The sequence below is a fragment of the Acomys russatus genome, chromosome 31 (genome assembly GCF_903995435.1).
Source record: "Acomys russatus chromosome 31, mAcoRus1.1, whole genome shotgun sequence".
Taxonomy (NCBI): Eukaryota; Metazoa; Chordata; class Mammalia; order Rodentia; family Muridae; genus Acomys; species Acomys russatus.
The window spans coordinates 11,746,272-11,760,102 of record NC_067167.1 but is presented as its reverse complement, the minus strand read 5'-3'; the positions used below and the strand labels follow the sequence as shown (position 1 = coordinate 11,760,102).

At 41.1% G+C, this 13,831-nt stretch overlaps 1 protein-coding gene across 1 annotated transcript in view; it reads left to right on the top strand.

Moving 5' to 3' along the window:
• Mybpc1 (myosin binding protein C1) overlaps nucleotides 1-13,831 on the top strand; it is an 86,702-nt gene that overhangs the window by 36,140 nt on the left and 36,731 nt on the right. Inside the window, exons 9-14 of the mRNA XM_051172645.1 lie at nucleotides 479-530; nucleotides 2,656-2,712; nucleotides 8,123-8,289; nucleotides 9,785-9,917; nucleotides 11,717-11,841; nucleotides 12,776-12,881. Coding sequence (XP_051028602.1) covers nucleotides 479-530; nucleotides 2,656-2,712; nucleotides 8,123-8,289; nucleotides 9,785-9,917; nucleotides 11,717-11,841; nucleotides 12,776-12,881 — 640 coding nt within the window. The remainder of the gene's footprint in view (nucleotides 1-478; nucleotides 531-2,655; nucleotides 2,713-8,122; nucleotides 8,290-9,784; nucleotides 9,918-11,716; nucleotides 11,842-12,775; nucleotides 12,882-13,831) is intronic.

Below are 13,831 nucleotides of genomic sequence, written 5' to 3'. Positions count from 1 at the left end.
GGGAAGCTATGCCAACAAACTGGAAACAACATGAGCTTCTCATTCTGAGAGATGTGAAATGCCAGGTACCCATCCGAGCTGCATCACCCCAGGCAGGCGCATCTAAGAGCCTCCTGGGAAACCTTTGCAGAATTCTGTTATTTGGAGCTCCCTCTATGGCCTAGGATTTCAGCATCCCTTTTGGGAAAGATCAAGTTAATTGCATTTTATAAGTGCCTTATGAAGTCTAGGACAGGCAGACGGGATGACAATTTTCCTCCAAAGTCGCTCTCTTGGTTCTTCATCTAAAGAACAGGAGATGACCCATGTCTCAGTAGCTCAGCCACCCCGCCAGGGGGGGGGGGGGGACGGCACGACAGCCACCTCCTTTCACCTGATGCTTTTCCATCTGAAGAAATCTCCACAGTCCACGGTAGAATTGAATACAAAGTTGCCTTCTTAAAGGTCATTCATTGTATTATTTTCTTTCTTTCCAAAGAATCTACTGGGACTACGCCAAACATTGACATCAGATCTGCCTTTAAGAGAAGGTAACTTCATAGTGGGGAAACCCAGATAGCTCTCATATAACATGGGGTGGCAGATTTTCCCTCTATACTCCGTATTCCAAAAGGGCACAGTCCATTTTACCGAAGTCAAATGTACCGTGTATTTAAAAGTCACTCTTCTCCAAAAGCCATGAGTTTAATGCCCAACTGACCTTATGCCAATAACTTCTTGGAGAATTCTTGTTAGAGTGGAGCCTCCATTTTGTAGATCTCAGGATTGTCTTAGATTATCCATCCTCTGAGGAGTGAGTTCATCCTTAATTGCACTGTTTTCCACCAAGTGGCCAACAGAGACACCGAAAGAATACACCTGAACAGCAGCGGCAGAGCCATAGCCAGCAGCCTTCACTTCTGTGTCTTTCCATCCTGCATGGAGCTATTAAACCATGTGTCCCACCCCAATTACAATTAAATAGCTACTTAGTAAAGTTAACGCCATATACCGTTGGATTATCCTAAATAAAGAACCACTGAAGTCTACTGGTGTTAAGGATACTGAAGAAAGGAATATTTTAGATACCTATTTAATTTATCTTTGCAACTACAAAGATTGAAAATTCAAGAGGTCAAGATAGAAAAATGACCTTTTTTTTTTTTTTTTTTTTTGGCTAGCCTCTGAGAGATGCAACTAGCTTCTTCTTGACAGTCATTATATTACCTTCTGTGCTTGGTGAGCAGTAATACACATTTTTGAATGAGAACAGATATTTTGTTCTTCTTAAGATTGACTCCACATACCATTTTTTTTAAATAAGAAAAATTGTCCTAGAGTATACAATATATTATCTGTTCATTATAAAGCCACAATTTAGTCTGATTAAAAAGACATATTTCCTGCCTAAAATGTTCAGTGACTTTTAAAAAATATTAGATATTACCTGATTAGTCGATGATATTTTTTAACATAAAAAAACTCAAACTTTTAAATCCTATTTCTACCACTGGTCTCGTCTTCACCTCATGCTTAGCAATAAACCAATCTAAACAGGCTCATGCATGATCAGGCAAATCTTAAAAGGGAGGCACATGCTGTTTTTGTGCTTTGAAAGAATAGAAATGTGTCTACTTCAGAGGGTCCTCGGCCACCTGCTAACAGAAAATTTGAAAAATGATAGCCATTGGTCGGCTGTAGTTTCTTATGGTTTACATGTTAGATACATTGTTTTTAAACCCACAGACTCTTTCCTTAGAAACTACAAATGACAGCCCTAAAGAGCAGGAAACAAAATCTCCATTAAAAAAATTAAAAAACATGTAAGTAAATGCGCAGTGCCATTGAAATGTCAGCCTTGCAGCTTCTTCCTAGACTCAATAGAAAAATCAAGGCAGCAGCCCTCAATGCCTGATTTAAGATGCGTTTCTCTATAGGTAAGCTCCTTACATGGCTGCTAAGGAAGAGTTAATTAACAACTCAAGAGAGAATGTTTTTGGAAACCTCATTTTTAAAAGGCGCTAGCAGGAAAACCAAAATAACTGTGTTGCCAACGGGGGTCTCTTTAGAGCAGAAAGAAGTGCATTGTCTAGAAAGGCCCATTTGTATGCCCTGTTGGTGTCACCTAGCTGGTTCATCTATTCATGGGCATACAGCTCACCTTTGGATATAAGGCTCTGCACTTATATGCCTGACAGACAGCACTTTGTCCTTCAAGCCAGTCGCCGCCTTCCGTGGATGACAGAGATCAGCAAAAGTCCTTTGTTTTTTATACAGGTTTCTTTCCAGAACTTTTTCTTTCCCCCAACTTGCAAAAAACAAAGTACTTTGCATCTCTTGGCTTCATGCATTTGTGTTATCTGGTGTTTTTTGTTTTTTGTTTTTTTTTTTTTTAACACAAATCCAAGCAGCCTCATATATGCAATACCCACTGCGTATTCTGCAACCATACAGTGACACAGCTCCCGGTGTCTACTTTTCCACAAGTCCGTACATATTCCAAAGACGTACAATGTCACTTGTGTGAAAAGAAAATGGTTTGTGTTCATTTGGTCTTTGTGTGCCGGTACAAAATTGCATATACGTTCTGTGTAGAGTGTCCATTTTGGGGGGCGGGGGAAGCTCAGCTGTGTGTCCGCATTAAACCCAGGTTTGCTTTTCTTTCGTTAATGACAGCGGAGAAGGTCAAGAGGATGCAGGGGAGCTTGACTTTAGTGGCCTCCTGAAACGTAGGTGAGAGCCAAGTGATGCTGTGAGCGCCTGGATCTCTTAGACCCACCCAGAGAAGTCATATTTAAGCTGAATGCTTGTCAAAAAAAATTGTCATTTCTTAACATGCGTTCTGCTTATAGAACATAACAACCAACTAAGAAAGAGAAAGCAACGATTGCATACTAATTTGGTGAGGCTGCTTCCTAAACTTTCTACTTACCTGATTTATGAGTTTTCATGTATTTTCGTAGTTGGGGGTGAGGAAATTTGATAACTGAGGCATAAGACTTAAATGCCTAGAAACAGTCAAAACTGCAGATGATTCTCTTTGGCGACTGGGTAAATACAGCTTTTTTTTCTACCTTTGATTTTTTTTGATACTTGACTTGAAAATGTGAGTTACGCATTTTTGGTAGTGGTCTTTGCAACAGACAGATTCATTTTGGTATATTATTTATGACTCAAATTAAGACATTAATCATTTGAAGACATGCTGATATTTCATAAGACAGTAACTAGATGAAAGGGTTTTTTCTCTAAATATCCTATTATGACACAGGGTTGACTATAAGATACACCCTTATTCCAGAGACATTTAAAATGCCATCCCTGAGATGTACATTTTAGAAATAATAAAACATAGTAGTAAACAGAGATAAGCATTTATTACACACTACCTTGACAGTATCATCCTGTACAATAGAACATATAGGATAGTCATATGGATATTAAGCATATAATAATGTTTTAGGATTCCTGTGCATATATATACACATATGAAATCATATAATAAACTTCATTACATAAGTGTTATTTGTAGCTATAAGACATTTTCTATAGTGTAAAAATATCAAAAAGAAAGTGTTATTTGTGGGGACTATATTTTATCTAACAAATTTGAGAATAAATATAGTAAGCCTGTTAGTCTTTTTTTAAAAAAGATTTTATTTATTTATTGTATATGAATGTTCAACTTGCATATATACCTGTATGCCAGAAGAGGGCATTATATCACATTATAGATGGTTGTGAGGCACCATGTAGTTACTGGGAATTGAACTCAGAACCTCTGGAAAAGCAGACAGTGCTCTTAACCGCTGAGCCATCTCTCCAGCCCTGATAATATAATATAATATAATATAATAACTATAATTTTGGCATCAGTTTTCATTTAGCTTTTCAGATTTATTTTAAAAACAATTTCAGTCCTCTTTGTGATATTAAAGGCGCATTAGTACAAATGCCCTTCAAAAGCTGTAAATTCTTGAAAGAAAGCAGGCTTGTGCTCATATTCTCAGTTTGATTGGATGGCGCTTTTCAAGTTAATGGAATGAAGATTTCAATCATAGCCTCCAACATTATGGTTAAAAACAGAAATGTTAATCAATGTCATTTACTAATTAGTGATAAATATCCATCAATACACATGGCAATATCAACACATCTCAATCATTAGTTTAAATAGTATTAATTAATTTCCAAAGTACATTTAAAGCAACAGTATAGCAAGTGTCCTTAAGTGAGCCTTGTTATCAGGTAAGAAACCAAGGCCATGAAATACTGAGCCACCTACACAGAGTCACACTGGAACAGGCAGGGCAGAGACCCAAATCCAAGTTTCTCTTCTTTCTTTTTTTTTTTGGTGGGGGGGGGTGTCATTGCTGTCCCTGTGACTCTATGTTAGGAACAGAACTCTGGGGCTGGAGAGATGGATCAGAGGTTAAGAGCACTCACAACCATCTACAATGTGGTCTGATGCCCTCTTCTGGCCGGCAGGTGTACATGCAGGCAGAACACTGTATATGTAATAATAAATAAATAAATACAAACAAGCAAACCTCTGAGTCTGCCCTAGAAACTAACATTGCCATTGCCACTTGCAATGTGTATCACACTGTCGATGACAAGGGAGCTTTTCTTCGCAGGGCACATGTGACACAACCAGAAAATACCAACTGCTTTCTCTGTAGGGAAACAAAACAAAACAAAAAGCTGGATGAAGTCCAGGCAAATAAAGCAGAATCCCATCCATAGAAAAGATGGCTCAGAGGTTAAGAGCACTGCACTGACTGCTTGTCCAGAGGTCCTGAGTTCAGTTCCCAGCAACCACATGGTGGCTCACAACCATCTGTAATGAGATCTGGTGCCTTCTTCTGGCCTGCAGGTGTACATGCAGACAGACCACTATATATATAATAATAAATAAATCTTTAAAGAAAAAAGAAAAGAATAAATAAATATTTGTATGATCGAGAGACAGACTAAGTCTCAACACTGGAAGATAAATCATGGTAGTAAAATGAAAATAAATATTTACTATTACCTGTCACACTCTCTTGACAGTGTGGAATTTCATTATGTGACTTTGGTTAAAAGGCATGTCCTCTATGAATTGTACTTTCCACATATGTACATGTGAAAAACAAAAAACTAAAAGAATTATAAAAATTAAATTAGGGCAGGGCGGTGGTGGCGAACGCCTTTAATCCCAGCACTTAGGAAGCAGAGGCAGGCAGATTGCTGTTAGTTTGAGGCCAGCTTTGTCCACAAAGTGAGTCCAGGACAGCCATGGCTAACACAGAGAGACCATGTCCCAAAAAAACAAAAACAAGCAAACAAAAAAAATTTAAATTAAATATAAATGACTTAGATCATAGTAGATAGGAGAAATGGTACACATCCCAGGAAAAATTGAAAATTTAATTTTTTAAAATGCATTTGTCTTCATACAAAGAGCACAAACACACACGCACACACACTCACTCATGAATGAACTCAGGCAACAAACATAGATGCATGCACACATGAACACACATATATACAAACACACATATCCTCACACACGCATGCATGCACGGACACACACATGAGCACAATCAGGATTTGATACAGCAAATTTAGAGCCACGTCCTGATTTTAAAAGGAAAGGGAAATAAAAAAATAACAGGTGATTTCTACCAACAATTTGCATGGGGAAGAAACAGGAATCTAATTACATAGCCCGAATGACTAAGGTGGGAAATCTTGGGACAAAAGGGCAGTGACTGTGTCTGCAGTTCTCCTTTCCTTACGTCCTTTAAGGCTCAAGTTCGCTGGATTTTTCACATAAGACTCTGTTTATTTAATATACTGCACTAACCCACCATTATAACCATAGGAGGAATGTGTTGCTTACTAAACTGTGGTTGCATGTGTTTTCCTTGTGGTAATGACACATGGTTCCCCTTCTTCTCCGGACACGTGCAGCCAAAGCTCTATTGGAATAAATATTAGAACCAGCATCTGTGCACCAAAAACTCTCCCTTTGCATATTAAAGCCGGCTTATTCCAATGCCCACTAGATGAATCAAGGCTAGTCTTTGGGGCGATATCTCATTATGGGATTAGACCTTTATAAATACTTCGAAATCTTATTCTACATAACATTTCTATAAATGTGTGATGGCTCACCGGGGCCATCAACTTATAGAAATTTGCGATGTAGATAAAAGTACAGTGAACGCAAAGGAATCCGAAAGCTGGATTTTCTCTGCTCGCTGTACACTAGTCCGTTAACCACACAGTGTTGTGAGCAGTGCACGTGACAAGTAAAGACAGGTTCTAGGTTGGCAGACTGCTGCAGAAGACAGCTTTGGCCTCATATCTCCCTACAAAATAAACGCTTCTGTCTAAAATTGAGGATACAATAAAGCTATATAGTAAAAGAAGAAGAAAGTAGGTTGTTGGTGTTCACGTATAAAGTGTGATAAAGGACACAGCGGAAAGGATTACATCCTCACACCTGAATGCAAGATGTGAGGATAGCTGCCTGTGAGTCTGCTCTAGGAGACGATGAGCATTTTTACTGGTTTCCTCGGTAACCATTCACCTCCTGAGCTTACTGTGTCTCCTTGTTCCATTGTGTCTCTTACAGCTATTTATAGTAAATTGGGTGTGCAGCTCAGTTGGTAGGGTGTTTGCCTGGCACAGACAAGGCCATGGCGTCGATTATTAACACCACATAAACTGGGCATGGTGGAACGAACACCCCTGTAATCCCAGCACTCAGGAAGTGGGAATCAGAGGAGCAGAAGTTTAAGGTCCATTCTTGGCTACATCATAAAGCGAAGGAGAGATAAACCTGCTTTTGTTATGATCCCAAGTGTGGGATTGGAACGGTCTTGTGGGAGAACAGGTGAGGTTAATCCACTAGAAGACGAACCACCTCGTGCGGGAGCTTGATTGTTGCCAGCTGAACTGATCCTGTGACCAAACTCTGGGAGGAGATATATAAATGAGCCCAGAACTGGAGGCGGGGCCTTTGGAGACTTGGGATAGTTTTGGCTGTTCATCGCTCCATTTCGAGATGCTCCTAGAGAGAACCGCTCAACGAGGGAAGGCTTCGGGGCTCCGGCTCCTGCTGAGGTTCTGGGTTCTGGTTACTCCAGGTTCCAGCAGAAGAAATCCAATATCCTTACAGTTTTGTTATTTCTTAATCCTCTTTTCCTATTGTTTCAGTTAGTCGGGTTATAAGGGGCATACGCTTCATTAATAAGTTCGTAATAAAATATATTGGTTAAGAAAACTTAACCTACAATAAAGCCAAGGCTAGCCTGGCCTACATGAGCTATTTCAAAAACAAACAGAATATAGATTTTTTTTTTTTTTTTTTTTTTTTTTTTGGCTTTTTTGTTTGTTTTTTGAGACAGGATTTCTCTGTGTAACATCTCTGGCTGTCCTGGAACTCGCTCTGTAGACCAGGCTGTCCTCAAACTCACAGAGATCCACCAGCCTCTGCCTCCCATTAAAGGCATGCACCAACAGAATAAATTACATAGATTTTGATATGTTTACATCTTCCCACCAAACGTAATACGAAATATGTAAATTGAAATACGTAGGACATCATTTCTCTTGGTTAAAATAACACATGTTACAAAATCTCCAGATTTAACATAATCTAAGTGTGAAATAATTCTAGAGTTTGGGTGGATATATTCAGGCTGGAGTGTGCTGAAAAGCTTTAGGAGATTAAATATACATACATGTACTTACATAAACATTTAACTTCCTTCTGAGATATCTTCCTTTCAATTATTTTAATTTCTGATCGCATTTGATCTTTGCCGAAAGATCAAACTGAAGCAAGATTTTTCAGAAACTTAAAAATACATCTCATGCCACATGTGGGGAATAGATAGATTCTGCACTCTCAGAATTTGTCCTGGCATCCCTGCTCCTCCTACAACTACGTTTTTAACTTGAAGAAGTAAAGTTCGAAGTGTATATATTTGATCTTCCACTATCTGGATATTTCCAATAAATAAATAAATAATCAAGTCGACTCAGTCAGTGGCTCTAAGAACCTTTAGCATTCGCTGGCCTTCAGCCCCCCGCCCCCCCCCCCCCGCCCCGACAGTTTCTAACCTAGACGACCCTTCTTCCGGGCTAGGGAGGTGAAGCAACAGGAGGAAGAGCCCGAGATAGACGTGTGGGAGCTGCTGAAAAATGCCAACCCCAACGAGTACGAGAAGATCGCTTTCCAGTATGGCATCACCGACCTGCGTGGCATGCTGAAGCGGCTCAAGCGCATGCGCAGGGTGGAGAAGAAGAGCGCAGGTGAGCACCCCTGGGGGCGTGGCAGAGGCGGGTCCGCCACCTAGAACCAACCCTGTGGGTCTCAGGTCTCATCCAACTTGCTATCAAGTTTGGGGCGAGGCTCCACGAGCCTGCCGAGCTTCGTGTGCAGGGTAGGTATCCACCTTTTTGGCTCTCATTCATGATTCCAGAAACAGCCGCTCAAGTGGAGAGCCCGCTGACGGCCCCTTTACCACACTAGCTGTCCTCAATTCTGACTTCTGAGTCAGTTAAGTGACCGGTTGGAAATTGAATATTCATTGTTAGCTTTTTAAAATGAGAGAAAAGTGAGCATAAGCCAATGGGAGTAAAGGCGTTTGCTGCCAAATCTGACCACTTTAGTTAGAACCCAGGATCCCATGTGGTGGAATGTGGGAACAGACACCCCGAAGTTGTTTTCTGACACCAACTCCCAACGTGCATGCGGGCACATTCAAAATAATGTAATTTAGAATTAGTAGTAGTGCTATTTTTCTCTCATGTTTCTTTTTAAAACACATGAAGCCGGGCGTAGTGGTGCACGCTTTTTTTTTAATTTTTTATTATTAATTTATTCTTGTCACATCTCAATGATTATCCCATCCCTTGTGTCCTCCCATTCTTCCCTCCCTCCCCTTTTCCCCTTATTCCCCTCCCCTATGACTGTTCCTGAGGGGGATTACCTCCCCCTGTATATGCTCATAGGGTATTAAATCTCTTCTTGGTAGCCTGCTATCCTTCCTCTGAGTGCCACCAGGCCTCCCCATCCAGGGGACGTGGTCAAATGTGAGGCACCAGAGAAAGTCATATCCCACTCTCCACTCAACTGTGGAGACTGTTCTGACCATTGGCTAGATCTGGGTAGGGGTTTAAAGTTTACCGCCTGTATTGTCCTTGGCTGGTGCCTTAGTTTGAGCGGGACTCCTGGTGCACGCTCGGGAAGCAGAGGCAGGCAAATTGCTGTGAGTTCGAGGCCAGCCTGGTCTATAAAGTGGGTTCCAAGACAGCCAAGGCTACACAGAGAAACCCTGTCTTGAAAAACCAAAACAAAACAAAACAAAGCAATTCTCTTTACATTTTAAACCACCCTACCTTACTCTGTATACATGTCAACATAGCTCTAAAACAGAAGGGATAACTGAGAAGGCTTCTAAATGTGTTCTTCCCAGAGACTCATTTCTTTTTTTAACGTGTTCTTAGACTTTTGTACATATGTTAACTATTTAAATTAGTAGCTTTTGGGGGCTGGAGAGATGGCTCAGTGGATTAGAGCACTGTCTGCTCTTCCAGAGGTCCTGAGTTCAATTCTCGACAACCACATGGTGGTTCACAGCCATGTATAATGAGATCTGGTGCCCTCTTCTGGCAGGCAGGTGCACGTGCTGCTACAGCACTCATAAAAATGTAAATAAATAAAATAGTTTTTAAAAACAAAATAAGTTTGTAGCTTTTGTGTATATGCACCATCATAATTTTTTTGTTTTGTTTCTGTCTACAGCTTTTGCAAAAATTCTGGATCCTGCATATCAGGTTGATAAAGGAGGCAAAGTGAGATTTGTTGTGGAATTGGCAGACCCAAAGCTGGAGGTGAAGTGGTTTAAAAATGGTCAAGAAATTCGACCCAGCACTAAGTAAGTGGGTTTTAAAAGACCCAGTCAAAATATAAGTGAGCAGCAGTTTGACTTAACTTTTAGAGAATTAAGGAGCGCTTTTGGCATATGTCCCATCATTTCCCCTATCCTCCATCTGCCCCCTCCCTGTCTGTACCCCCCCCCCTCCATTTATATCTTTATAATATAAAACAGTGTGGAGGGAGAGGAAGGGGTGAAGTCACTTTCATGTACTTTGGGATTCTGAAAGCCATGCTGCTGTGTCAAAGAAACTCTTCATGTTTTCTGAGGCCTCTTCAAGCCAATTGTTTCTTGTCACCACACATTTTATGTCATTATCTCAAAGCCCCGCCAAGCTTGTCTCTCTTCAAAATGATAAAACCTAGAGATAGTTAAACTGTACATTTGCTATGCCAATTAGCAGGTTTGGGGGAGTTGTCCTTGTTGGGTACTTGATGCTGGTCGAGCGTCTTCTAGTACCTGCAGCATTGCATCTGAATAGAACTATTTGGTGTTGAGACAATGAAATGTGCCTAAGCCTGTGTTTCGTTGTATCTTGTCCCTCTTCCAAAGGAAGGGGTTAAACTAATCCCCAGTCCCTGATGGCACGGCTTGATCCCTTATGAAATTACTTCATGGGGGACCTTCCTCAGCCCTGGGGATTTTCAGCTGCAGTGTGTTGTTTTAAGTTAATAAGAGCCACGTGTGCATCGATACAGACTTTAATCCCAGAAACCTGTCGCTTTTAGAGTACTGTGAAGTGGCTTTCAGTTTTCCCGTGGGCTGATGCCTGACAGAATGACTTTGAGGTGATAATATTTATACCTGGTGCAGAAGTCTCTTGAAGGCGACCTGGATTCACCCAGACATGATTTTCCTTGGTTAGCTTTACCAGAAAATGCTAATATGTTTTGTTCTTGAAGTCTTCAGTCCTAGAGATTTCTCCAATTTGGTTGTTTTTTTGTTTTTTGTTTTTTCTCAGTTATGAGAGTATTACCGTGTGTGCCTCCATAATCAACGCATGTAACTAGAATATTTTTTCTTCCTGGCTTTTAGTGTTCTGTTTCTGAACTTTTTTTTTTTAATGGAGTTGATTTGATGTGTATTGGTATTTGGCCTTGTGTGTGTGTCTGTATCATTTGTGCCTGTAGGGGCTAGAAGTTGAGTTACAGATAGTTGTGAGCTTCTGTGTGGGTGTCTGGAATCGAACCTCTGGAAGAGCAGCCAGTGCTCTTAACTGCTGAGCCATCTCTCCAGCCAGGAAAATGCTTTCTTAATAGAGAGTAACTGTGATACAACAGGCCCAGTGCTTAAGCTCATCCAAGAAACTGCATATTTGCTGCTGATCTTATCAATTAAGGTCTGTTATTGCTTCAGTTGAACGAGCGTTTATTCATCCAACAAAAATAACCTGCATTCACAGGCTAGATAAAGTCTCTGTCACTTTTGTAACGTACATAATCATTTGAAGAATGTACGAAGTTAAAATTTTCTCTTAACACACTCAAAACCAACTCTATTTTCCAAAAGAGGGTTAAAATTTTAACTATATGAGAATTTGCTTATATTTGCAATGGAAACGTATATGAAAGGAAAGAATAACAAATTAAATAGTTTGTACAAATACATATTTCCCATGTATTGTAAAAAGGACAACAAGCTTCTGCTTGACATTAATTGGGCATATGACGTATGTGGCATAAATAGGAGACCACAGCGCTGTCCTTGATTCTCAGGCATTAACGAGTTACATGCCAAATTTACTAACAAAGTAAAAAAGGTCAAGCTCACCAACTCTGCCTCCCTCCTGCTCAAAACAGATACATCTTTGAGCACAAAGGGAACGAGAGGATCATGTTCATTAATAACTGTGCACTGACAGATGACTCGGAGTACTATGTGACCGCTGGAGATGAGAAATGTTCGACAGAGCTCTTTGTAAGAGGTAAAAAGAAATCTCCTTGTCTCGCATTTTCAAAGGGGCGAATCTCTCTCTCTCTCCTCCCAGGGTAGCCACTCCCAGCCCACAGCAGAAGCAGTGGCCCTCTGGAAATGGTTGGCTTGCCTGTTAGATTGGCTCAGTCTTGAGGCGCCATTGCATTGGCAGGTAGCCTGAATCCCACTCACTCTTCCAATTTGTTGAAGGAGAGAGAAGCTGAGAGGGAGAGAGAAAAAAACAAAAACAGAAACAAACAAACAAACAAACAAAACCCTGCTTTGTGAAACTACCTCGTGGTTTTGAGTTAAGCCAGGCGCTATTCTGCAAGGTTGGTTTTGCTATAGCTTCTGAAACCCGACAGACTTAAATGGGTCATCTGTATTTTGCCCACTTAGCTGAATGCAAGTAGGGTCTCATGAGAGAAAGCGGCTTCAGAGAGAGGAGGGCATCGCTCACTGGCATCAGAGGAGCAGCGTTTACTAAGACTGGGTGAAAACAACTCAAGGAGTTAGGGAGAGACAGGGTGACTTGTTTTTTGTTTTTGTTTTTGTTTTATGATGCCCTCTGATTACAGACACTTCTATCCCCCCCGCCCCCATGCTTGGCTGAGGAACAGAATCAAAACCTTCAAGCATTATACACCCTTCTTCATCCATATTGCCCACGGCCTGGTACCTTCCTTGATGAAAGCAGGATATTTGGTGTACATCTTATGTACTCCCAGAGCTATAATTTGAACAGCTCTGGGCTGGGGAATGGACCCAGCATTGTTAGCTATTTGTTTTGCCGTGGATAGGCATAGAGACTCTCACCTCCACTTTACACACCAGATTCGTTAACAATTCTTTCCCATTGCTGGATTTTCCTCTGTAAACAAACTGGGGCTGGAGCCAGAGGCTTTGGATATTTAATGACATTGAGTTCTCTTTTTCCCAACTAGAACCTCCAATTATGGTGACCAAGCAGCTGGAAGACATGAATGCTTACTGTGGGGAGAGAGTGGAGATGGAAGTTGAGGTATCCGAAGATGACGCCAACGTAAAATGGTAAACGGCTTTGCCGATCGATGCCCGCCTGCCTCTGATAGACAAACCATCTCCATAACAAACATGGGAGAGGCTTCCAAACATGAAAATGATCTCAACTGCTGTTGTATTAGCAGAGACGATATGCAAAGCCATACTGTAATCTGAAAAGCCAACTCTTAGAGATCTGTCTGTGCAGACGTGTAGGGAGGCGGGATCTGAACTGGAGTACACAGGGTTGTACTGGACTGGAAAGACAATGAATGTTCTTCAACTTCATTGCAGGCCTTACTGGCAACCTACATGGAAAAAACATAACATACCGATTTTCCGTTGTTGCTGGGAACATAACCCACTGTGACAGAACTCACCGAGCATGCTCAAGCTCCCAGACTCCAGCCTACAGTCCTAAGCACTCAGTTTTCATTATGTTTATTTTTGCAGTTTCCCTGGAAGATACAGTATACTGAAAATCACAAGTCCCTTTCAAAAATTAGAAAGAGCCAGGGGGTGTGGCTTAGGAGCTTGTACAAGGCCCTCAGTTGACTATTTGTACTACACACACATACACACACACACACACACACACACACACACACACACACACACACACACAATATAAGGCTTGAGGAGGTGGGAACTGACAACTCTTTTGTTGTATGTTCCCTGAGCGTTAACTCAAAACTGAAAACTAGCTGGGCGGTGGTGGTGCACACCTTTAATCCCAGCACTTGGGAGGCAGCAGAGGCAGGCAGATCGCTGTGAGTTCGAGGCCAGCCTGGCCTACAAAGTGAGTCTAGGACAGCCAAGGATAACACGGAGAGACCCTGTCTCACAAACAAACAAAAAACTAAAAACTAGAAGAGTTAAGATCGTTAAATAAAATGTGATGTTGAAAGGACAATAGCAAGTTACACAACAGGAACCCATAGTCGTTGGCATAAAGGAGATTAATCCTGATAAACTGGAAT